Source organism: Pongo pygmaeus, chromosome 19 (genome assembly GCF_028885625.2).
Source record: "Pongo pygmaeus isolate AG05252 chromosome 19, NHGRI_mPonPyg2-v2.0_pri, whole genome shotgun sequence".
Lineage (NCBI taxonomy): Eukaryota > Metazoa > Chordata > Mammalia > Primates > Hominidae > Pongo > Pongo pygmaeus.
The window spans coordinates 75,383,894-75,408,807 of record NC_072392.2 but is presented as its reverse complement, the minus strand read 5'-3'; the positions used below and the strand labels follow the sequence as shown (position 1 = coordinate 75,408,807).

The 24,914-nt window shown below is 54.7% G+C and overlaps 2 protein-coding genes across 5 annotated transcripts in view; one reads left to right on the top strand and one right to left on the bottom strand.

The window, feature by feature from the left end:
* Nucleotides 1-169: 169 nt before the first annotated feature.
* LOC129017271 (signal transducer and activator of transcription 5A) lies at nt 170-23,286 on the bottom strand. 4 transcript variants are annotated; one of them, XM_054457585.2, is made up of 20 exons: nt 22,851-23,230; nt 22,123-22,175; nt 21,905-22,042; nt 21,427-21,583; nt 19,393-19,482; nt 15,635-15,809; nt 12,178-12,308; nt 11,792-11,943; nt 11,203-11,358; nt 10,631-10,810; nt 7,655-7,742; nt 7,432-7,554; nt 6,375-6,467; nt 5,630-5,836; nt 4,574-4,668; nt 4,347-4,477; nt 3,738-3,893; nt 2,964-3,015; nt 2,578-2,685; nt 170-1,561 (listed from the first exon to the last, which is right to left on the bottom strand). In XM_054457585.2, exons 3-20 carry the CDS (start codon nt 22,030-22,032, stop codon nt 1,399-1,401), a joined length of 2,385 nt encoding a protein of 794 aa, XP_054313560.1. In that variant the 5' UTR covers nt 22,033-22,042; nt 22,123-22,175; nt 22,851-23,230; the 3' UTR covers nt 170-1,398. The 4 variants fall into 4 exon arrangements, with proteins under 4 accessions (XP_054313560.1, XP_054313559.1, XP_063512009.1 ...); XM_054457584.2 differs by lacking the exon at nt 22,123-22,175 and having other exon boundaries at nt 22,851-23,286; XM_063655939.1 differs by lacking the exon at nt 19,393-19,482 and having other exon boundaries at nt 22,851-23,096.
* The window catches only part of STAT5B (signal transducer and activator of transcription 5B), an 81,820-nt gene continuing 80,094 nt past the window's right edge, over nt 23,189-24,914 (top strand). Inside the window, exon 1 of the mRNA XM_054457587.2 lies at nt 23,189-23,675. The gene's annotated coding sequence lies outside the window, so the exon portion shown is untranslated. The remainder of the gene's footprint in view (nt 23,676-24,914) is intronic.

Below are 24,914 nucleotides of genomic sequence, written 5' to 3'. Positions count from 1 at the left end.
AGGGGTGGCCAGCACCCTGAAAACCACAGCAAAGCAGGCAGAGTTAAAATTTAAGACGAAAAATGACAACATCAGGCATGCATGGGGGAAGGAACAGAACAACCAGCTCCAGGGGTTCCCATCACCCAGGGAGGCCACCAATGCCCCAACCAGGAGCCATAGCAGCAAATTTATGAAAAAAATATTTTATTCCAAAACACTGTTTACACAAATGTGTGGTCTTTGTACAAAGTACAAAAAAATCCCTCTTCTCATCCCCACCTCCCTTCAGAGAAGTTTAAACCTTGGGCTCCCAATCTTCCATGGTCAGCTGCCCCTGACTGCGAGTCCTACAGCCTCAGAGGGAGGAGCGTGTGGGGTTGGGAGCAAGGCCTTCCCAGACCACAGCCAGTTACGCAACAGCGCAAGGCCTGCTCCAGGCCCCACCTCCCAGCGGAGTCAAACCAGATCAGCTTTTACCCCTCACTCCAGATTCCACAGGCACGCAGCATATGGCTGATTTGCAGCTTGTCTTTCACCGCAGTTTTTTTTTTTTTTTCCCCCAGGAGGCAAGAGGACCAACCCTCCAAGTCCCGGGGCCCCTGTCCACCCACCATATCCTAGATTCTTCCTCTTTGTCGACAAGGTTACAAACAGAGAGGCAAGCAAAGAAGGCTGGGGCCCGACGGAGGGGAGAGAATATATATCCCGGGGAACGTGGTCAACAGCATCATAGACTTGAATGAAGTCCAAGGCCAAGCAGCCAAGCAAGGACTAATTCAGAGCAGCTCAGAAACCCTCACTCAAACTGGCGGCCCTGCTGTGCTAAGGACATGGCCAGGCCCAGATGCGCTCTCAGAGGGTTCACTGAGAGTCTGGAGTCCACATTCACTAAAGTATAAAATACTACTCAAAAATGAACCCCAGCCTCCCTTCTGAGAGATGAATCGGTTACATCAACACATGAGGACAGATGCATTTACATAGACCCACACACATACTCTCTCTCTCTCAGGAGGGCAAAGCTTCTCACTCTGGAGTGAAACTTAAGCTTACAGACATTACCCGTCTCCCCTCCCTCTCTGAATCATCTCATTCAAATAGCTGCTGAGCAGATGAAGGGCACAGGAGGAATAGGTCTGGCTGCACTGAGTGCCTGCAGTGACAGAGGCTCGGTCTCTACCACGACAGAGATAGAGTTGGCGCATTCTTGGATGCCATGATCTGAAAAGGGCCACCTCTGCTGCAGCCACATCCCAGGACTGCACAGGGGAGGCAGGCGTAGCTCATGCACAAGGACACACACACACTGCACATGCATGCCTGCAAAGGTGTCAGTGTACACAGCCTTACTAAACTCACAACACGAATGCTTCACATTGAATATTGTTTCCAAAGAGAAGCGTGGGATTCAAACATTCATGAGAGGGAGCCTCTGGCAGAGGTGAAAAGACCGGCAGGGGGCGAGAGGCGCGAGTCAAGACTGTCCATTGGTCGGCGTAAGAGTTCCTCCACGTGCCTGGCCACATCCATGGTCTCATCCAGGTCGAATTCTCCATCCTGATCGAGTACGTGGTCAGGGCTGGTAGAGACGGGGATGTCAGAGGGAGCTGGCATAGTCTCACAGCCTCAAGCCCCCCTGGGGACAGCCTCCAGCCTGCTCTCCACTCAAACCTGTCTCATGAGAACAGGACCAGTTCTGGCTGGATGCCCCACCCCACTCCAAGCTGGGTAGCAGTCAGCCCACTGGCTTCTGCAGACCCCCACTCTATTTGCATCTCTTGCTAACTCACTGAATAATCTTAGGGAATTCATTTCCCCTCTCCCTGTCCTCATCTTAAAACCAGGTGGCTGACACAGTGGGCTCTGCCCACCTGCAATGATGCTCAGCTGCATGGTAGGCACCGCCCCATTCACTGAGCACCTAGAACAGCTGAATCTTTTCACTGAGCACCTAGAACAGCTGAGCCTATTGAGCACATGACTCCAATTTTTACAGCCACCTGGAGAGTGGTTATTGAGCCCGTTTTATAGACGAGAAAACCAAGGCCATGTCAGGAAGCTTGCTCTGGGCCACCTGGCTGGGAGGTGGTGGAGTCCGGATTGGAACCTGGGATCTTCAGTGGTCCCACTGGAAGGTGGTACCTCCCAGACATCCAGCCCTGGCTATCCACAGTGAGGAAGGGAATTAATTCTCTACCTTGTTCCCACCAGACTCAAGAACCACCACCCCATTCATAGCTACCCTGTATCAAGCCCTTCCAAGCCCCTCCCCGTGGAACTGCTTCACCCACACTGTCTCATTTTAATGCTCATCCCGTTCTCATGAGGCAAGCATTCTTGCCTCCGTTTTACACATAAGGAAACTTGAGCATCAGAGGCTCAATCATTTTCCCAAGATCGCAGTTAGTACTAGAGTGAGGACTCGACCCTGCTATGTCTAGCTTCAAAATGCTCTGTTTTCCTGGCTGATCTCACTCCTCCTGGACCTGGGCCTAACCAGAGCTCTGGACCCTTTGCCCACCAGCCCTCCAGGGGTCCAGCCTGGGGCCAAGTCCCCAGTTCTTCCCCTGCGGACCCCATGAGAACACCACCTACTTCTGTGGGTACAAGTTATAGTGAGCCTGGGGGCACACAGCTGGGGAGGGGGCCTGGTCCATGTATGTGGCGCTGCCGCCCCCGGCATCTGCAGATGCGTTCACAAACCTGCAGAAGGAAGAGAACAGAGCTTCAGCCGCCAGGGAGGCCGGGGCAGCTGACTTGGGGAGGGGACCGAGGGGCATGTTTGTCTTTCTCGGGGTGTAGAAGGACAAAGTGCCCCACTCGGCCCTGGGGCTCCAGCTACAGGAGTGGGGACTCCCTCCCCAGGGCTGAGACAGGTTCCCTGGGGGAGCGGAAAGCTGGGCCCAGGATCAGGATGGGAGGCAGGGTCTGGGGGAGGAGGAAAGAGGCAGAAGGAGAGCCAGAGCCACCTGGACACTTACTCAGGGACCACTTGCTTGATCTGTGGCTTCACATATCCATCAACAGCTTTAGCTGCCAAGGGAAGAACAGTGGTGAGAACCAAAGTCTCTGGGAACTCCCAAGTGGGCTGGAAGCCCACGCCCCATGCAGTCTCCCTCCTGCTCACATCACCTTGTGTTCTCAGCTGGGATGAGATTTCCCAAGGACCCCCAATAAACACCAGCTGATGAATCCTGCCTGAGGGTCACTGAGACCCCTGGCTTGAATCCCATTCCTTCTGGTTCTTTTTCTGGCCATTTGATTTCCCTCTCCCTGCTCCTACCCCTGTCAAAGAATGAGAATCAACAAGCAAACCCAACCAATGGATTTGGGGCGTTGGAAGAAGAGAGACTTCTCCCTTTTGCTGCCTGCACTCCACTCGGGGGAAGGTTTGTGAGCAGGGTGTGGAGAGAGCAGCTGGTGAGGTGGGGAGCTGAGCGCTATCTGTGGGCTCGAATGATCCCGGCCACTCCCTACAGTGCTGCCACCCCTTCCTCCGAGGGTGCAGAAGTGAGAATCCATGCAGCTTTCACTTTGCAGAGAAGAGAGCTGGGACGGGTTTCTCATTCTCTCTCCTCATCTGTGAGCCCTGAAATCCTTTCCATCACCCCATGGGCCAAAACCCACAGGGGACATGGCCCCTGGGCTCCTCCTGGGGAAGCCCCCACGGCGCAGCCCAAGGCTTTGTCTATGGGCTGGGGAAGAGCCCGGGGGAGTCAGCCGGCAGGGTCCTGGGGTCCTGGGGCAGTACTCACCCAGCACAGGAGTGTAGTACTTGGAGAAGACCTCATCCTTGGGGCGGTCAGGAAACACATAGATGAGATAGCTCAGGTCCCCCAGCCGGTCAGCCAGGGACCTGATGGAGAAATCCCGCGTGGTGAATGGTTTCAGGTTCCACAGGTTGCGTTCCGCTGTGAAAAGAACAGCCTCATTCCCATAATCCACCAGCAGCAGGAGGACCAAGGTTGTGGGGCTTTAGGGCAGGCTTGCAAGAGACATCTGGGCTTTTATATACTAGCTTGCGCTGCAGCCCCAGCCTGTAGGGAAGAAAGCTGATGCGGGATGTTCTACTCAGCAAACCAGATGAGCAGATACCAACAAGGCTGGGTTGTGGCAGAGAGGGGAGGGCGTGAAACTGCAGGAGGACTCGCCCAGCCATCCTGGAGCCTATGGGGCTGGGGACTTCAGGTTCTCCAAAATGGAAAACAATAGAAAGAGAATACATTTCCAAGCCACAGCCCTCTCATACTAAGCTTCCCGCTGGGTACCTTCTAAGGACACAGGACCGATGGAGGGTGTGGGGGAGGGCAAGGGAACAGGAGACCGGGCCTTGGGGCTGGAGTATGGGCAAAACGGGCACTCACGGGAGTCAAACTTCCAGGCGATGGTGATGCCCCCGATTTCTGAGTCACTAAAGCGCAACAAGAAGGTCCCATCGGGCTTGTTGATGAGCAGGTCATGGGCCTGTTGCTTATTCACAAAACCTAGGATGGCCCTGGGTGCACGGAGCATTGAGCGTCACCACTGGGCCACAGCCACAGTCCCTCTGCGCCCACAGCTGGCCCCTGACCCTGCGGCCCCCTTTCCTTACCCATCATTCCAGTGGGGCTTGTGGTGCTTCTTCAACACCTCCATCACCCCGTCAAACCACTGCCAGAAGGTGTAGTTCCAGCCCGGCAAGTTCTCCTGAGGGCCCAGGAACCCCAGAGTCAGGGCTGGTGCCCCAGGTCACAGGTGGCCCAGGAAAGTCAGGACCCTCCTGCCCCCACCCAGTCTTCTCCCAGTTCTTCACCCCTGCTTGCCACCACACTCCAGCAGACCATAAAGGGACATAGCCCCCAACTTGTACCCTAGGGACCCAGAGAGGAAACTCACTTCTAAAACACAGGGGTCCAAGACCAGCCCATGGGTGGGAGTAAGAGGTGTAGAGAATAATCCAGGCTGGATGGGGCCTCCAAAGTCATCCCCTCATTTTACAGGTGGGGAAACTGAGGCACAGAGAATGGATGGGTCTTCAAAAATTAGTGAGGAGAGAGGCAGAAGGAGAGTCAGAGCCACAGGCGCGGTGGCTCATGCCTGTAATCCCAGCACTTTGGGAGGCCGAGGTGGGCGGACCACCTGAGGTCAGGAGTTCGAGACCAGTCTGACCAACATGGTGAAACCCCATCTCTACTAAAAATACAAAAATTAGCCCAGCATGGTGGTGGGCACCTATAATTCCAGCTACTCAGGAGGCTGAGGCACAAGAATCACTTGAATCCGGGAGGCAGAGGTTACAGTAAGCTGAAATCACACCACTGCACTCCAGCCTGGGTGACAGAGTAAGACTCTGTCTCTAAAAAAATAATAAAAAATAAAAAAACTAAAGAAAGAAAATTAGCAAACACATCTAGGCCCAGAACCCAAGGATCCTGACTCCCAGCCCTGGGGCCCTCCGTCATCTCGCTCTTGGCTTCGCAACAGCACAACTCCTATAGCCCCTGCCTGCATTTCTTGAGGCTAGGGGCCCCCAGCTCTCCTGGTTGTAGGAGAGGGTGGTTGGGGGTGGAGAGTGGGGTGCTAGCCCCAGGCAGTAACCTCTCTGTGAGGCGGAGGAGCAACAGACCCCGGTGGGCCCTGGTGGGCGGCTGGCGGCCGGGCCCCTCACCCTGTTGAACTGGGACCAGGACACGGACAGGCCACTGTAGTCCTCCAGGTGGCTGCTGCTGTTGTTGAACAGTTTCTGGGCCAGGAACACGAGGTTCTCCTTGGTCAGGCCCCGGTTGCTCTGTACTTCGGCCTTGAATTTCATGTTGAGTGCCTCACACAGCTGTGGCCACAGCACTTTGTCAGGCACGGCAAATGGCACCCTGCCCTGAGAGGGAGACAAAGAGAGGGGAAAAGGTAGATTGAGGGAGTTGGAAATATTCACACGCACACGAGATACACAGACACCCAGAAACAGGGGAGACTGAGACAGATCCAGAAAGGTGACACAAATGCAAGGGCAGGAAATGCAGCGGCTTTTATATACTAGCTTGTGCTTTCTTCCCCAGCCTGCAGGGAAGAAAACCGATGCAGGGGGTGGGGGCATGTAGGGACAGAGACGCAGACCAGGCAACAGAAAACAGAGAGCAAGGACCCAAGCCATCTGCCAAAGGAGGATCCCAGACCAGGATCCAAAGACCAAGCTCACAGACCTCACAGACCCCAGTCCAGGAACCTGGAACCCAGACAGAGTGCCAAGGCCATGGCGGAAGGCAGGCACCCAGCACCCCAGCCCTTCTGGCCTTACTTCACCTCTGGGCTGGCCCTGGAGAAGGACCACTCAGCAGGGGCCCAAGGGGTGGGGCTGACCCCAGGTGAGTCCTAGGGCCTGGGGCTGCTGGGGTAGGGCTCTCACAGGCACTCACCGGCTCAGCAAAGGCGTTGTCCCACAGCACGGTGGCCGTGGCATTGTGGTCCTGGCTGCCGTGGACGATGACAACCACAGGTAGGGACAGAGTCTACAGGAGTCAAAGGAACCCAAGTTGATGGGGCGTGACCACCACATGCCCTCTGCTTAGGCAACATGCCCAATCTGCTTTATTTTTTTTTTATGTATTTTTTTTTTGATACGGAGTTTCACTCTTGTTGCCCAGGCTGGAGTGCAATGGTGCAATCTCGGCTCACCACAACCTCTGCCTCCCAGGTTCAAGTGATTCTCCTGCTTCAGCTTCCCAAGTAGCTGGGATTACAGGCATCTGTCACCACACCTGGCTAATTTTGTATTTTTAGTAGAGACAGGGTTTCTCCATGTTGGTCAGGCTGGTCTCAAACCCCTGACCTCAGGTGATCCATCCTCCTTGGCCTCCCAAAGTGCTGGGATTACAGGCAAGAGCCACCACGCATGGCCGCAATCTGCTTTATTTTCTTTGAGACAGGGTCTCACTCTGTTGCCCAGACTGGAGGGCAGTGGTGCAATCACAGCTCACTGCAGCCTTGACCTCCAGGGCTCAAGTAATCCTCCTGCCTCAGCCTCCAGAATAGCTGGGACTACAGGTGTGTGCCACCATGCCCGACTTTTTTTTTTTTTTTTTTTTTTTTTGTAGATACGGGTTCTCACTATGCTGCCCAGGCTAGTGAACTCCTGGACTCAAGCAATCCTCCCTCTTCTGCCTCCCAAAATGCTGGAATTACAGGTGAGAGCCACCATACCTGGTCCCAACCCACTTTCCTCACCCACAGTTCCAAACACAAGCCCCTCCCAACAATATGTAGGCACAAGCAAACAAATAAAAACTACAACCGACTTCTTCTTAGCCCATTGCCTAAATTGTCTGGGTTAGTCCCAGATTATAACCTATCAAACAGGTACCCACAGAGTCAAAGCAGGCTGTCCGATGGCATTGCTGCCAGGAGTCCCGAGGCAGGCCCCACCACCTCTTGGGTGCCCTGGAGCAGTGGGGGCAGGAGGGCTGGGGGCCTCACCTTCACCTGGAACACAAGCTCATTGCTGCCAACACTGAACTGAGACTCAAACAGGACAGTGAACTTCTCCTCTGTCACGGACTCTGCACCCCGCCGGTCAGCACGCTTGATCCTCTTCAGTGACTGCAGGGTGGGAGATGACAGGGGAACAGGCAAATGGCGGCTACTTACAAGGACTCGGCTCTGGGCAGACCTGCCCTCCGAGGGTGGGCCCCGTCCTCACCATGTTCCTGAAGTGGGCGCTGAGGGTGCCCGTGGCTTGGTGGTACTCCATCACGCAGCAGTTGTTCAGGATCTCACCACTGCACTCACTGCAAAGGAGAGGGGGGTCCCAGCTCCACAGGGGCCCCAGGCCAGGAGCATGGTCCTGTCCATACCTTGGGCTGGGGTCTTCACTCAGGTCAGCCCTGCCAGCAGCCCCCGCCCCCCATCCCCTAAGAGTGTTTCTTGGTGTCTTTCTGGGTTACTGACTTCTCCATCAACCTGGTGTCCAGCACCCAAGGCAAGGTCTCCAATGGTGAGGTCTGGATCTATCATTAGAAATTCCTCGATATCAAGATTGACATGAGGGGCTTTGGGGACTTCCAGTAGCTTCTAATGCACTTACGATAAAAACCACAACCACAGTCTCTGAGGATCCCTATGGTCAACACCTACCCACCCCCCTGGCCTCACTGAATTCCTCTCCCCTCACTCAGGACATGCAAGCCCCATCAGCCCTGGCTGCCTGCTGAACATGCCAGGCTTGGACATTGGCCCTTGCTCTTCCTGTCACCCCAAACACTCTTAGCCTTCTCCTCCTTCAGGTCTCAGCCCAGACAGCTCCCCAGAAAGGCCTTCCTGGACCACTTATCTGGTGCAGCTTACCAGGCTGACCTTTCCTCACCCCCGCCTTAAACACATCTCCAACGCTAGCAGATTGCTCTTTTTTCTTTTTTTTGAGATAGAGCTTTGCTCTTTTTGCCCAGGCTGGAGTACAATGGTGCAATCTCGGCTCACTGCAACCTCCACCTCACGGGTTTAAGTGATTCCACTGCCTCAGCCTCCCAAGTAGCTGGGACTACAGGCACACACAACCATACCTGGCTAATTTTTGTATTTTTAGTAGAGATTGGGTTTTGCCATGTTACCCAGGCTGGTTTCGAACTCCTGATCTCAAATGATCCTCCCACCTCAGCCTCCCAAAGTGCTGGGATTACAGGCGTGAGCCACCGCGCCCAGCCTAGATTGCTCTGTCTTAACTTCTTTTCCAGTGTCTATCACCGGTTGGCCCTGCTGATCTTTTAAAGTGTATTATCATCAGTCTCCCCAGCTGCAATGCAAGCTCAAAGGCAGTGAGAAGATCATTTGTCTTCATCTTCACCCCAGATCACATGGTAGGAAATCAGTAAACTTTTTTTTTTTTTTGAAACAGAGTCTTACTCTTGTTGCCCAGGCTGGAGTGCAATGGCACGGTCTCGGCTCACTGCAACCTCCACCTCCTGGGTTCGAGCAATTCTCCTGCCTCAGCCTCCCGAGTAGCTGGGATTACAGGCGTCCACCACCACGCCCGGCTAATTTTTGTATTTTTAGTAGAGACGGAGTTTCACCATGTTGGCCAGGCTGGTCTCAAACTCCTGACCTCATGATCCGCCTGCTTCGGCCTCCCAAAGTGCTGGAATTACAGGAGTGAGCCACTGCGCCTGGCCTTTTTTTTTTTGAAACAGAGTCTTGCTCTGTCACTCAGGCTGGAGTGCAGTGGCACAATCTTGGCTCACTGCCACGTCCACCTCCCAGGTTCAAGTGATTTTCTTGCCTCAGAGTAGCTGGTAGTTGGGACTAGAGGTCCAAGTAGCTGGAGCTACAGGTGTACGTTACCAAGCCCAGCTAATTTTTGTATTTTTAGTAGAGACAGGGTTTCACCATATTGGCCAGGCTGGTCTCGAACTCCTGGCCTCAAGTGATCTGCCCGCCTCTACCTCCCAAAGTGCTGGGATTACAGGTGTGAGCCACCTCGCCCAGCCTCAGTAAACATTTTTAATTGGATGACAAGGGATGGGGCCATGTCTTCCACATTACTCATTCACTCATTCCTTCATCCCCTGAATACACTGTGGGTGGCCTTCCCTGACACTGGACACTACCTCTCCACTCTCTGCCACACACAACATCTCTGTACTCTTCCCTCAGGATGTGGCACATAGGCTCTGCCTGAAAGTCCTCCCTCTCTGCTACTTCCCTCCCTATCACTAGCTACCTCCAATTCCACCAGGAGCCTAAGACTGTCATTTCCTTACTCCTGCATCAAGACCCCCTTTCTCGGTGCCCTACACGTGCCCCTGCCACATGGCTACACCACCAGGCATTTCCCAGCATCTGCTGCCTGCTCTGCTGGTCAAGGGGCTGGGCGAGGAGACAGCCCAGTTCTGTTGGGATCACGGTTTTGTCCTCAGTGCGTAGCACAGGTTCTAGAACACGGCTGCAACACCATACTTTGTGAGATTATTTTGGAGACAGGGTCTCACTCTGTTGCCCAGGGTAGAGTGCCATGGCGCAATCATACCTCACTGTAGTATCAAACTCCTAGGCTCAAACGATCCTACTACCTCAGCTTCCCGAGTAGCTGGGACTACAGGTGCGTGCACCACCATGCCCAGCTAATTTTAAAATTTTTTGTAGAGATGAGGGTCTCCCTATATTGCCCAACTCAAACTTTTGGGCTCAAGTGATCCTCCCACCGTGGCCTCCCAAACTGCTGGGATTACAGGGGTAAGCCACCGCATCTAGCCTAGCGCCATGCTTGTTGCAGGGACAGGGAAGCATCTGAGTAGGAGGAGGGCAGTGTACCATCTGTCCCAGATTTAATGATGGCTTGACATGATTGTTTGAATTTACAATGGTGTGAACCAATACACTTTCAGGAGAAAGTGGTGTGATAGTCTCTCACAATGCTGGGCAGTGGCAGTGAGCCTCAGCTCTCCGGCAGCCACACCATCCCTAGGGTAAAGAACGGATACTCGGCTGGGCGTGGTGGCTCACACCTGTCAACTCAGCACTTTGGGAGGCTAAGGTGGGAAGACTGCATGAGTCCAGGAGTTTGAGACCAGCCTGGGCAACACGGTGAACTAGGGGACAAGACGTAGCTGGATGCAAGGACAAAGACAGGGGTGCAGGTCCCCCACACCTAAGCTTGGGCAGGGGAAGGGAGAGGCACAATTACTTGCGGGTGTTCTCGTTCTTGAGCAGAGACTTGGCCTGCTGCTCACTGATGATGGTGGCCTTCACCTGGGGGGGGTTCATGTGCACGTTCAGCTTCCCGCCCACCAGCAGGCGCACAGTGGCTGCAAACTTGGTCTGGGTCTTCAGGACCTGAGGAGGCTGCTTCTCAATGATGAATGTGCTGCGTGGGACACAGGGACAGACACACGATGATGGGTTGGTGCAGGGGAAAGGGCTCTCAGTCCCTCTGTGGTAGGGGTGGGGCTGCCTCCCGTGGGGCTCAGGAGGTGATGAGCTCGGGCACAACCTCTGTTCCCGGGGAAGCCGTGAGAGTCCAGGGAGAGGATGGAGAGGGGAGTGAGATAACACAGAAGCTGGCATGGGCTGCAGCCCAAGGGCATCTCTTGCAGTGTCCACAGGAGAAACTGGGCAAGGGCCACAGCAACTGGAGATGGAGTGGGGAGGGATGAGAGGCAGGAAGTGGATCTGCTGGTCTGGAAGGCACCTGTGGCTCCCCACACGCAGGCAGGAGCTGCCCCAAGCTCCTGGGAATGGCCAACAGGCAGCAGTCACCTGGTCACCAGGGCTGAGATGATGTCCGTGATGGTGGCGTTGACCTCGGCCAGCATCTCCTCCACTGGGCCGGGGATGGGCAGCTGCTGGCAGAGGTGCTCGGCCCTGCGGATCTGCTGCCGGTTCTGCCAGATGATCTCGGCCAACTTCTCACACCTGCACGAGAGCCCCAAGGCCAACAGGAGGACAATGGCTCCTCTGCACAGACGCCAGTCCCCAAGACACAGCTCCCGCTCCCCCAGGAAGGCTCTGTGCTTTCGCCACACTTCCCACCCATGGGAAGAGCAGAGCTCCCTGCCTCCCAGAATTAGAGACGTACACAGGAGGGGCGACCCTGACTAGGCCCAAACAGCCCGAGCATCACCCCACACACCCGAGCCCTGTCCCATCCCCAGGACAGCAGCCCCCTTCCTGGGGGAGGTGCACAGGATGGGGGCCAAAGTCTGATTGAGGAACCAGGCTCCCTGGAGAAACAAGAGCTGTCCCAGGATAGAGGGGGCCTGCTGCAGGAGCCAGCACAGGACGCAGAAGCAGCCGGGGTCCCCACCAGCCCCTCCTGCCCTGCCCGCTGGCCGCCCCACACCATTACCAGGACTGTAGCACGTCCAGGCTGCCTTCGGGGGGCCCGCCGTTCCCGGCCAGTTGCTGCCGCCGCTTCCACTGGATCAGCTCGTCATCCAGGATGATGGTCTGCTGCTTCCGCAGCAGCTGCAGGGTCTTCTGGTGCTTCTCGGCCAGCTCCTGAGGGAAGGGAGGAGAGCAGCCCCTTCTGGGCTCCCAGAAAACACCGCAGGGCCTCGCTGGGAAATGGCAGGGCAGGGCCCAGGCCGTTCCCTCTCCCTGAGCTGCTCTGTCTCGCAAGGCCCCCAGGAAAAAAGGCCTCCTGCCCTCCCAGGTTCTGCTCTCATCCTGGTCCCAGCCCTCCCTCAGGTCCCCAGAGACTGACTTCATGGCACCCATCAGGACCCCACTCACCACGCGGTACTGCTGCAGCGTCTGTGCCTCACGCTGCAACCAGGCCTCCAGAGACACCTGCTTCTGCTGGAGGGCCGTCTCCCGGCTCAGACGCTCCTGGGGGCTCAGCTGGGCCAGCGGGCCAAACTGAGCTAGAGGAGGGGAGAGGAAACCATGATCATCACCTCCCAGTGTCCAACAGAAGGCCCAGAGAAGCCCACTCACCCGTTCTGGAGCGAGACCCTCCCGGGCTCAGATACCGCATCAAGAGCAAGTCGGGGTTCCTGACAGCCAGGGGGGCCAAGATGAATGGGCGCCTCAGGAGGCGCCTCTGGGCCCTGCTCACCAGCCTCCTGACTCTGAGCGTCCCCTCTGGGGGCACATGGGTGCTGGGGCAGCTGGGGAGGAGGCCTGCCTGTCTTCTGCCCGCCTGCCTCACAGGGCTGCCAGCCCTCTTCTCGCGGCCCGGTGTGGGTCCAGGCTGTCTGGGGTACAAGTGTGCCCATGCCCTTGACTGTAGGTGAACCTGGGCAAATCCCTTTCCTTTCCTGTGCCTCGGCTTCCCCACGTGTAAAACGGGAGATTCTCGGCACCTGCCTCAGTGGGGTGCTTGAAGATTAAATACATGAGGACATGGAAGATGCCAGAAACCTGCCTGACATGGGTGAGCTCTGTGTGAGGTTCATCCGTCTTGGTTAACGGGGAACAGGACAGAGAGAAGAGGTGACAGAGACAAGCAGCTGCTCGGCCCCATCCCTCCCGCAGCAAGGCCTCCTCAGGGAACCCCGGCCCCGGCGGCTCTGTCTCGTCCCTGAGCACAGCAGTCCCTCCTCAGGGGAGGATGAGATTCTTGAGGGGCTGGAAGGGGCCCAGCATGTTTGTCCAGGTGGGCTCACTGTGAGCCCAGCCGACCAACCAAGGGACACAGACAGACCGCAGAGGGAGAGCATGTCCAGGGCCACTGGGGATGCAGAGCCACCAAGATTCTCTCAGGAAAGGGAGGCTGGAGGGAGGCGGCTTCCCTCTACACCATCTGTGAGGAGTCTCATTGATGGCGGGACAGGGAGTAAGTCAGGCCTCATTACCTTTTAAAAATTATTATGAAATAGGTAAGACACAGGGAACGTGGAACACAGGAGCACCTGTGTATCAATAACCCAGCCTAAGAAAGTAAACATGTCCACAGTTACAGCCACCACCGCAGGCCCACTCCACCTCCCAACGACAGCTCCTCTCCACCACACTGGGACTATTAATCCCTTCCCGTCACCTTCTCAACAGCCCAGCGTCCTTGCTTGAGCTGAGTCAGAAGATGCGCGCATCAGCATGTCTCAGTCGACATGCTGGCCCCTGAGGGCCATGTCACCCTGACCCCAGCCCTGACCCATGGGATGCACAAGCTGGGACAGACAAAAGCAACTCTATGTAGCCAGGAACAGCCCAGAGCTAGAACTCAGAACTATGGCTCCAATCTCACTGCAGGTATCAAGCAGGAAGAGGATCATCCAGGCACGGACAGATCCGAGGCGTCTGCACGGCTACCTCGGGAATCCTGCCCAGCCACAGGGAGGGTGGTGGTGATCCCAACACCTGGGCCCAGCCTTCCTATGCAAGGGTCCCACTTAGGGCTCTCCTGGAAATTTGCAGAAGCTTTTGGGAAGGAGGCTAGGGAGACAGGAAGCAATTTCCCTATTCCACTGGAGGCAGCTGAGCCTTCCCTGGCAAAAGCAGATCAATAGTCTGTGTTTCTGCTGAGTGAACTTGACAAATGGGACTGAGAAGACACTACATGATAGATCCAAACCCAACCTGAATCCAAACCTAATCCACCACCATGCACAGGAAACAGAAAAGCCAGGCACGGGATCAGAAATACTGTTGACAGTCTAAGGACTTGGGTAGGAATAACCGCCCAAAATCTTCCGTTTCCATTCTCAGAAGGAGCTGCCCTTCTTCTAGGGCCAGTCTGGGATAGATTCAGATGAGGGGAAGTTCTCTTAGAATTATCCTGTCAGTATTGGCTGTGCGCAGTGGCTCACGCCTATAATCCTAGCACTTTGGGAGGCCGAGGCAGGCAGATCACTCGAGGCCAGAGGTTGCAACCAGTCTGGCCAACACGGCAAAACCCCGTATCTACTAAAACTACAAAAAAAAAAAAAAAAAATTAGCCAGGCGTGGTGGTGCATGTCTGTAGTCCCAGCTACTCAGGAGGCTGAGGCATGAGAATAGTTTGAACCTGAGAGGCAGAGGTCGCAGTGAGCCGAGATCGTGCCACTGCACTCCAGCCTGGGCAATAATAAATAAATAAATAAATAAGCAAATAAACATTTAGAATTATCCTGCAAGTATTTGCATAATAGCTGCAATATTCAGGCATTGTGCTGGTCTCAGTGTACACAAGGCACTGACAGTGCAGGGTTAGGAAGAGAGCTTAAATAGCTATAATAGAATTCTAAAAAAATTAGCCGGGCATGGTGGCCTGCACCTGTAGTCCCGGCTACGCGGGAGACTGAGGCACGAGAATTTCTTGAAGCTGGGAGGCAGAGGCTGCAGTGAGCCAAAATCATGCCACTGTGCTCCAGCCTGGGCGACAAAGCAAGATTGTCTCAAAAAAAAAAAAAGAAAAGAAAAGAAAAAGAAAGAAAGGAAAAGAAGAAAGGTCTAAAATCAATGACCTAAGGTCTACCTTAAGAAACCAGATTAAAAAGAGTAAAGGAAAAAGCAGTTTGACACCCCTTGTTCTCACTAAGACGGGGTGTTACATTTCTGGGGTCAGTCTGGAATGGGACATATTAATAGATGGGCCATGTCCCATGACTCCTCAAATTGGGGTTAGTTCCTTTCAAGCTAATTTGATTTTTTTACTTCCCCACATCTTTATCATGGGAGCCATTGGCGAACTACAGACCTAGGATACAGGAGAATTTTCTACTGTCACCCCTTCCCCCAGGCCCACATCCTATCCGTGAGGCTCAAGAAGGCCCACTTTGGAAGTTCCACCTCTCCCAGCCTGGTTCAACCAGAAGACTTCCAATCCAGGTCCTCCCTCTGGTTAGGGAGCACTGTTCATATTTACCTATTTGTGTAGATATTTACAGAATATATACCATTAAGGAGAGAATACTGGTTAATAAAGTACAGGAATTTTATGATATATCTCTAGTTGAGATCCAGTTCTGTAACTTACAGGCAACCTAGGCCAAGCTACTTGTTCTCTTTGAACCTCACTTTTACCATCTGCAAAAGGGGGGATAACACAACTGTTCACTTCATAGGCTTGTTGAGAGGGTTGAATTAAATAATGTGTGCCAAGTGTGACCTACGGCAGGGGCTCAATCACCGGGAGCCATTGCTTCTACCAGGCTTTGGGCAAAGTGCTGAGGAGATGGACACTGACCCAGCTCTACCCTCTAGGAGTCCATAGAATGTTCCTCACTTCCATCCTCGGGATGCACAATGTGCCTCCACTGCGCCTCACCTTGGATCCTCAGGCTCTCCTGGTACTGGATGATGAAGTACTCCTGAGTCTGCTGCAGCTTCTTCAGCTCATTCTCTGTGTCCTGCGTGACCAGTCGCAGCTCCTCAAATGTCTGGTTGATCTGAAGGTGCTTCTGGGACATGGCATCAACCAGGATCCCAGCCGGAGAGCTGCACTGGAGACAGATAGGGTGGAAATAACTCGGGAAGAGAGGATTGGAGAAGACCACAGGCATTAGAAAACACCAATACTACAGACCCCAAACCCCAAACCCCAAACTAGGGTAAGAAGGGAAACTAGGGCAAGAAGGGAGGGTCATTTGCCTCAGAAGGAGTCATTTGCCAGAAGTGGGATAAAAAAGGGAAACAGAAAGGAGAAACAGGTGACCCGGCAGATAATGGCACCTTCAAAGTGCAAATGTCTACGTCAGAGCTGCCCTCCACTAGAGTATTCCAAACAGGGTCCATCTAATTTCCCTCCCAAGGACTAGAACTCAACACGTCCCAGGTGTCACCTGGGTTTTCCCTCTAATGATGATGACCCCTCGCTCTACATTTATTTGCTGACTCAATGAGGTGGACTGCAGTAGATCCTAGGGACATAGGGAGGAACAGGGCTGTGTGAACACATATCATCTCACTTAAGACCCCCTTGTGATTGAAGGAAGAGGGAAGAGGCCGAACCTCTCACAGGCATCCTGGAGACCCCGAAATGAAGTTAGGGGGAGGCATCAACAAGCTCTCCTTGGATCCAGCCATTCCTTCAGCACATTCAGGAGAATCGCTTGAACCCAGGAAGGGGATGTTGCCGTGAGCCGAGATTGCGCCACTGCACTCTAGCCTTGGCAACACAGCGAGACTCCGTTTCAAAAAAAAAAAAAAAAAAAAAAAATAGAGAGAGAGGGGGTAGAAACCAGGTCACAAAGGGAGGGAGCACATGGCTGAAGGGGAGCAAGTCCTCAGAGCCTTTCCAATAAACTATTCTCAGAATAAAATCCAAACCCCTTCCCATGGTGTCTGCTGGCCATAGCCCTGCCTACCTCCAGCCCCAGCTCGCTGGGAATGTGTGCTTTCTGTTTCTGTTCCTTGAACACACAGGCATGTTCCTGCCCTGGGGCCCTTGCACTTATTGTTCCAACAGTCTGGAACATTCTGGCATCAGATCCTCCTGAGGCAAAGCACTTTAACTGGTACCATTGCAGAGGGGTCATCTCTGACGAGCCAGTTCACAGTAGTGCTGCTCCTATCTAAGTGTGTTGTTCTTGTATTTGCTTACATGTTTCTGTCTGTCTCCCTGCACAAGGATGTGAGGTTCCCAAGGGCTAGGACCTTGCCTTTCCTGTGTACTACGGAATCCCCAAGTCCTAGGACACCAGCGGTGTTCAGGAACAGCTTTATGGTTGGAGGAAGGAACGAGCTCCCAGATCATGACAGCACCAACACCATGGACATGGATTTGTCAATGAGGCTGAAGTCATTTTTAGGTTTGCAGATAGCTCTGTGATGGCAACAAGTCAGGGACACAGGGGCTGTGCTGGAAGACCCTTTGTGACCTGGTTTCTAAACCCTCTCTATCTTTTTTTTTTTTAATGTATATATACAGAGTCTCACTCTGTTGCCCAGGCTGGGGTGCAGTGGTGCAATCTCGGCTCACTGCAACATCCCCCTCCTGGGTTCAAGCGATTCTCCTGCCTCAGCCTCCCGAATAGCTAGGATTACAGGCGCCCGCCACCATGCCTAGCTAATTTTTGTATTTTTTAGTAGAGACCGGGTTTCACGATGTTGGTCAGGCTGGTCTTGAACTTCTGACCTCAGGTGATCCACCCACCTCGGCCTCCCAAAGTGCTGGGATTACAGGCGTGAGCCACCACGCCTGGCCCTGTCTATCTATTTTTATCCATGGCAACTCCCCACTTGGTTCCTTCTCCCCAGTTACACTGACCACTTACAAGTCTTCCAAAGTGATAAGAAGGTTCATGCCCTCCTGCTCTCGCAGCTGCGGTCTTTTCACTAGAAAATTCATCCCTCCTCTCCTGCCTTTCTCCACTGTAGTTCAGACATGCCTGTCCACAGGACGCTCCCCTGCCAGCCTGCCCCAATCTGAGTTGGGTGTTTTTCCACCTAGGCCCCCTTAGCACTCATCTCATCTCTAGAGAATCCATCACTGCCAGAATTCCTTCCAGGCAAGAACCAGGCCTTTGTGTGTTTCTCTTATGATAGCTCAGCATCGGACACACAGTAAGACCTCAATAAATGTCTACTGAGTAAATCCTGAAATCCGTGTCCACAACAATAAATATGTAATAGGCCGGGAGTGGTGGCTCATGCCTGTAATCCCAGCACTTCGGGAGGCCGAGGCAGGTGGATCACTTGAAGTCAGGAATTTGAGACCAGCCTGGCCAACAGGGTGAAACCCTGTCTCTACTAAAAATACAAAAATTAGCCGGGCATGGTGGTGGGCCCCTGTAATCCTAGCTACTCGGGAGGCTGAGGCATGAAAATCTCTTGAACCCAAGGGGCGGAGGTTGCAGTGAGCCGAGATCATGCCACTGCACTCCAGCCTAGATGATACAGTGAGACTCAGTCTCAAAAATAAATAAATAAATAAACAAATAAAGAAAGAAATAATAAATATGACCTGTGCTCCGGTCACTGTTCTAAGATTTCTAACTGTTATGTCATGTTGTGAAATTCATTTTGCTCTACTGCAGATAGTACAGCACTGTGCCATTGTACATGTAGATGCCCAGTGCCTTTATTATTTCAGAACTGGGGAGATGTGTCCCTGTTACCCCTCCCTGGGCCTCACTTCTCTGAGCCTGCCTGTGTTAGTTCTTCTGACACAGATAGGTATGATTGCTATCTCCATTTTACAAGAGTAGGAACAGGCTGGGTGCGGTGGCTCACGCCTGTAATCCCAACACTTTGGGAGGCTGAGGCGGGTGGATCACGAGGTCAGGAGTTCAAGACCAGCCTGGCCAACATGGTGAAACCTCATCGCTACTAAAAGTACAAAAAAAATTAGCCGGGCATGGTGGTGGGCACCTGTAATCCCAGCTACTCGGGAGGCTGAGGCAAGAGAATTGTTGAACCTGGGAGGCAGAAGTTGCAGTGAGCAGAGATCGCATCACTGCACTCCAGCCTGGGTAACAGAGCAAGACTGCATCTCGGGGGAAAAAAAAACAGTAGAGGCCGGGCGTGGTGGCTCACGCCTGTAATCCCAGTACTTTGGGAGGCCGAGGTGGGCGGATCAAGAGGTCAGGTCGAGACCATCCTGGCTAACACAGTGAAACCCCGTCTCTGCTAAAAATACAAAAAATTAACTGGTCATGGTGGTGGGTGCCTGTAGCCCCAGCTACTCAGGAGGCTGAGGCAGGAGAATGGTGTGAACCTGGAAGGCAGAGCTTGCAGTGAGCTGAGATCACGCCACTGCACTGCAGCCTGTGTGACACAGCAAGACTCCGTCTCAAAAAAAAAAAAAAAAAAAAAAAAAGGAAAAAAAACAGTAGGAACAGAGGCTCAGAGGGATTAAGCAACTTGCTCAAGTCACACAGCTAGTAAGTGGTAGAGCCAGGGACTGGACCCAGGGGGTCAATCCACCCCGGCGTGCAATGCTGCCGCCTCTTACACTTGCCCACGTCCCTCATCTTCTTGGTGCTCTCCTCGTGCTGCTGTTTTATATAAACACAGTTGTTTCTGGAGAGAAGGGCATATGGAGGGACTTCTCAACACCCCTCCCCATCCCCAAGGGACACTCACATTGTTGGCTTCTCGGACCAGCCTCTGTTCATTGTACAGAATGTGCCGGATGCAGCGGACCAGCTCCATGGGGCAGCGGTCATACGTTTTCTGAAAGAATCCAACAGCAGCCTCCAGCGCCATCCTCTGCTCCAGCCATGCCAGCCCCATGCTATGCCCAGCCCTTCCTCTCCTTCAGCCTCTGCCTCAGCTTTTCCCAGGGAGCCTCGGGAACTATCCCCAGACACCTCTATATCTCTTTTCCTCATCCTCATCTTCCCCTCCAAGATCTTCATATCTGGTTTGGAGCAAATTAAAAACCCACAGTTTATGAGGCACTTTCTCTCTTTTTTTTTTTTGAGATGTAGTTTTGCTCCTGTTGCCTAGGCTAAAGGTGCAATGGCGTGATCTCAGCTCACTGCAACCTCCACTTCCTGGGTTCAAGCGATTCTCCTGCCTCAGCCTCCCGAGTAGCTGGGATTACAGGCATGTGCCATCATGCCCGGCTAATTTTGTATTTTTAGTAGAGGCGGGGTTTCTCCATGTTGGTCAGGCTGGTCTTGAACTCCCGACCTCAGGTGATCCACCTGCCTCGGCCTCCCAAAGTGCTGTGATTACAGGTGTGAGCCATCACACCCAGTCTTATGAAGCACTTCCAATCTACCATATCTTTTGACTCTAACACAGGGGTCCCAAACCCCTGGGCCATGGACTGGTACAGGTCCGTGGCCTGTTAGGAACTGGACCACACAACAGGAGGTGAGCGGCGGTGAGCAAGCGAGTGATGCTTCATCTGTATTTACAGCTGCTGCCTATTGCTCACATTACAGCCTGAACTCCACTTCCTGTCAGATCAGCAGTGGCACTGGATTCCCATAGGAATGCTAACTCTATTGTGAACTGCACCTGCGAGGGATCTAGGCTATGCACTTCTTAAGAGAATCTAATGCCTGATGATCTGTCACTGTCTCCCATCACCCCCAGATGGAACTGTCTAGTTGCAGGAAAACAAGCTCAGGGCTCCCACTGATCCTACATTGTGGTGAGTTGCATAATTATTTCATTGCATAGTACAATGTAATAATAATAGAAATAAAGTGCACAATAAATGTGATGCTCTTAAATCATCCAGAAACCACCTCCCTGCCCAATCCCGGTCCGTGGAAAAACTGTCTTCCATGAAACCGGTCCGTGGTGCCAAAAAGTGGTGGGGGACCACTGCACTAATAGCATGGAAACCCTAGGACATAAGCAGAAACTATAATCCCCATTTCACCAATGAGAAAACTGATGCTCAGACATTATGTACTCGTCCAGACGCAACCAGGTGAGAGAGCAGATGACTCCAGACTCAGAGCATCTGACGCCAAAGTCAAGGTACTTCCCACCATCCTGCCCCTGGCCTCCTATATTGCTTCCCCTCAGGCTTCTCCTCTTTTCCCCTCTTCTGGGATGGACTTGTATTTCCCTGGCACCCTGCTGTCTGTATTGAAGGGCTCTCTAGGAAACATAAGTGAGTTCCAATAAGTGCTTGACTGTGATCACTACCCACACCCCTTTCCTGCTTCCACAAAAACTCCCTCTCTTCCTCCATACCCCCTCCCCTCAAGTAAAGACGAAGTTACATCTTATTTCTAAACCCTCAATTCAGAGCCCTTGTGTCCAGCTCTTGTCTCTGGGATGGCTCCACTCTCACCTTAAAAGACCCCAAGAGGGAGGTCTGGTGGCCTCATTTCTAGAGTCTGCTGGTCTTCCCTTCTCCAACATAGGAATCCTGACTCAGTCTCCCTCCATCCCTTCTGCTGCTTCCATAAGGCCAGTTCAGCCATCTCCCTTTGTTGGCAACAAACACCTCCCACCCTTGCTTTGCAATATGCTAAAGAAATCCGACAGGTCGAATTTAGAAAGAGGGGGTGGGGGAAATCGAAGAAAAGTTCCCAATAAGTTCGTGGTCACATGGTGAGTCAGTGGCCAGGCCAGGAAAAAACCCAGGGATTCTGATGCTGGAACAAGATGATGCTGCCTCCCCGTAGGTGGCCCAGTGCCTACACCCACCTGGAGCTGCGTGGCATAGTGCCCCAGCTTGATCTTCAGTAAAAACCCATCTTCCCCCACCTGGTGCTCCGCCTTCTTCTGCAGCTCCTGCACCAGGCCCTCCAGGAGCTGGGTGGCTTGGGCTCTGTCCTGGGGATTGTCCAAGTCAATGGCATCCCTTGGGGTGGGGCAGGAGAGAAAAACCTACTGTGGCACCTCCTTGGGCAAGGAGGTCAGGGACCCGGAATAAAGTAGAAACCCCAGGCTCATGACCGAGGGCACTCCAGGGCCCACAAGACTTGTTCCCAGCAGCTCCACAGACATTCTAAAAACATTCTCTGTCCTCCCAGGCTTCCCCTTTCCCAGGGACACCACCCCTTCCGCACAGAGAAGGACAGGCAGGACCAGAGTCACGCCAAACCACCATGAGTAGAACTAGAGGCCAAAGGGCCTGGATGGTAGGGACCCTCTGAGGAGGGGCAGGGCGGGACGTGCCTACCATGGCTGGCTCTCAATCCACTGGGCCAAGTAGTGCCGGACCTCGATGGGGAAGTGCTGGCCGTACAGCACCTGCATCTGGCGCAGCGCGTCTCCCTGCAGCTGCTGGGCCTGGATCCAGCCCGCCATGGCCGTTCACCTAGGGCGAGCCGAGCGCTGAAGCGCTCTCTTCTGCAGAGGCCAAGGAACCGCGCCTGCCCCTGGCCCTGCCATGCCTACCTATTCCTGGACTGCCGTCAGGCCAGGGCCCTCCCCTCCCGCAGATAGCTTTCCTGTATGGGAACAGAGATGGTGAGGAGTGGAGGGCGGCCCATCCCCTCCAACAAGGAACCCGCTGAAGGGGAGGGGAAGGTGCTCTGCAGAGGCAGGTGCCCTCCCCGTCTTCCTCTCCCCTTGCCCCACCGGAGCTTCCCCAGTGGGGGGGACAGCCAGAAACTGAAAGAGAAACTTGATGGCGGGAGGCCCACAGGCCCTCTGGAGAGGGCTGCAAGGATCCCCCAGCCCGCCTCGGGCTCGGTTTCTGGGAAGGGGAGATATTCCAACCCGAAGTTAGGCCAGCGCCGCGACGGCTCCCACTCGACGGCTAGGGCTTTTCGGGCACGTGGCTGGGGTTGTTCAGGAGACAGGGCTGAGGACTTGGGCGCTCCCCTCTTCGGCTGCTCCCCCAGCTGTGCACTAGTGTCTCCCCGGGTCCAGCCCGACAGTGCTCCCTCTCCGAGGCGTGCCAGGACGGCGCCCTCCCTGGCCTCTGCCTTTCATCCCCGACCCCTGTCCCCACGTCCCCCCCGTCCCTCGTCCCTTGTCTGCGCTGCGCCAACTCCCTCGCAGTGCCGGGGACTGATCCCCGCGCTGCGCTCGGCCGTCGAGCTCCGGGTGCCGGAGGCCGGGGCGGCAGTAGAGTGTTCCCTCTCCGCGCGCCGCCGAGGACGCGCCACCGGGCCACCCACCTGGTGGGGCCGCGCAGTCCGGCAGCCAGGCCGGCTCTGCTCCCCGCGGCTCTCGCTCCCGGCCGGGGCTCCTGGCGGCGGCGGCAGCGGCGGCTGTTACTACAGGAAGGAGCGGAGAGCAGCGATTTCCTCCTCAAAGGTCAGCTGCCTGCGATAGACCATACACAGCGCGCGAGCCCGCGCCAGCACCCCTCCCAGCCCCGCTTGCTCCCTCCCTGCCTCCACCCTCAGTCGCCGGCTCCCCTGCGAGTGCGCAACAGCGGCGGCCGTTCCCGGCGGGCGGCAAGGCGGGGCGGCGCCGGGCGTGGGGGCTGCCCCGACGGCGGGGTCCCCCGGGAGTCCCAGCCGGCCCTCGGCTGCGGCTCCGAGGGAGCGTCCCGGAACCGGGGCGGGTCAGAATAGCCGGGGGAATGTGGTTGTCGGGGGGTGCCGGGAAATCCCGGGCTCTGGAAATCCCAAACCTGGGCCTCAGTTTTCTCATCCGCAAAAAGGGAGGAGGGAAGGGTGGACCAATTGGCGACGCCTTCCAGCTCTGGCGCGTGTCATCTTTTGAGCCCCTAGATTAAAAAATAAATGTGTGGGGTGTGTGTGTGCACGCGCGTGTGTGCGCATGTGTGTCTTGGGGGCCACAAGTTTTGTGACCTCAGAGGCAAAACTGTAGGGAGGGGAAGGACTGGGGATTCTAGTGAAGCCAAGATCACCCCCACCACCGCGGCACCTCCCTCCTTCTTTTACTCCCGCCATCTAAACTCAACCCTGACGGAGGAACTGGAAAGAACCTTGGCAGTCATGTGTTTCAGCCCTCCCCCCTCCACAATTTTGCAGGTAAGAAATGGAAGTCCTGCGAGGCAAAGGGGTTTGCCCGGTGCCACCCAGGGCCACACAGTGGGCACGTGGCCTCACCAGCCGACTGTGATCCATAAACTAGCCAGCACCCCCGTTCACCCAGCCTAGTTACTTATGAGGCTGGTTCTACCTTCAGAAAAGTCCAGGGAGGGACCGTCTTGAGTCCTCCCAACTTCGAAACTGCCTACAGGCCTTGCCACAGCAGTGAACATCCTGTCTAGAGCCTCAGTCCCCCTCTCCAAGAGGCCCCTTCCCACAGGCCCAAGGGGTTTGGTAAGGTCGGGCTGGATGCCTTCCATCCCCTTTGCCCAGCTTCCCTCTCCTCTGGGCCTCCCCTCTGCCTGGCAGCGGGTTGGCAGCACCAGAGGAGGGGCCAGCCCAGCTGCCCACTCACAGCACAGCTGGGCCAAGACTGCATGTCCTGTTGGGGCGGGGGGTGCATTCTCATCTGCCTCCCTCCCCAGCTGCTTCTCAGAGCTGCCCTTTTCTCTCCATTTCCACTCTCCCTTCTTGCCCCTTACTACCTCTCCCAGTTTCATTCTTTTAACTTCAGAGGAAAAAAAAAAAAAGAACTTCAAAGCTGCAGAAGCCAAAATGTCTGGGTTCTCCCCACCTCTGTGTGGTCACAGTGTCTTAGTTGGCAGGATCACGAGGAAAGGAATTGAAAACTCTAAGGTGGTGCATGGAGGATGTAGGGAAGCCTTGCTTCCCAGATGCTCTGCAGGGGGCCCCAGGGAGGAGGAAGTAGAGCCCCTCTCCTCTCCCACTCTGAGCAATGGATTTGGCAGGGGAGGGTCAGACACAGAGCTAGGGGGTCACCTGGAATGAAAGCCAAGTGCCACAGCTGGAAGTGACCATAAAGATGATTTTACAAGTGGAAAAACAAAGGCCAGAGAGGGGAAGTGACTTCGCCACCATCATGCAGCCTGTCAGTGGCTGGATACAAACCCATTGCCACATTTGGGTAGGTCCCACTTGGCACCTGTGCCCTCCAGCAGTTGCCTTCAGGCAGGTGTGGAAGTCAGTTGATGGGAGCAGATTCCTCAGGTTTTCAAGTCCTCTTACCCAGGTCTGGAAGGCAGAGGGCCACCCTTGCCATGCACTGACATCTGGGCACCTGATGGGGTGGGGGTGGGGGTGCCTGCTTAAGAGAGGGGATCCTGCCTGCTCTCTTCCAGGCAGCCACCTCTCTAGACTCCTCCTCCAGGGCCTGCAGAG

Bases quoted from the DNA above. Each gene is read 5' to 3' on its own strand.
- LOC129017271 (XM_054457584.2), bottom strand. From the start codon at position 22,032: ATGGCGGGCTGGATCCAGGCCCAGCAGCTGCAGGGAGACGCGCTGCGC. The intron at 7,555-7,654 runs GTGAGGACGGGG...CCCACCCTGCAG, and splicing joins GCGCCCACTTCAGGAACATG to TCACTGAAGAGGATCAAGCG. The intron at 3,016-3,737 runs GTGAGTACTGCC...TTCCCTTGGCAG, and splicing joins GTACTACACTCCTGTGCTGG to CTAAAGCTGTTGATGGATAT.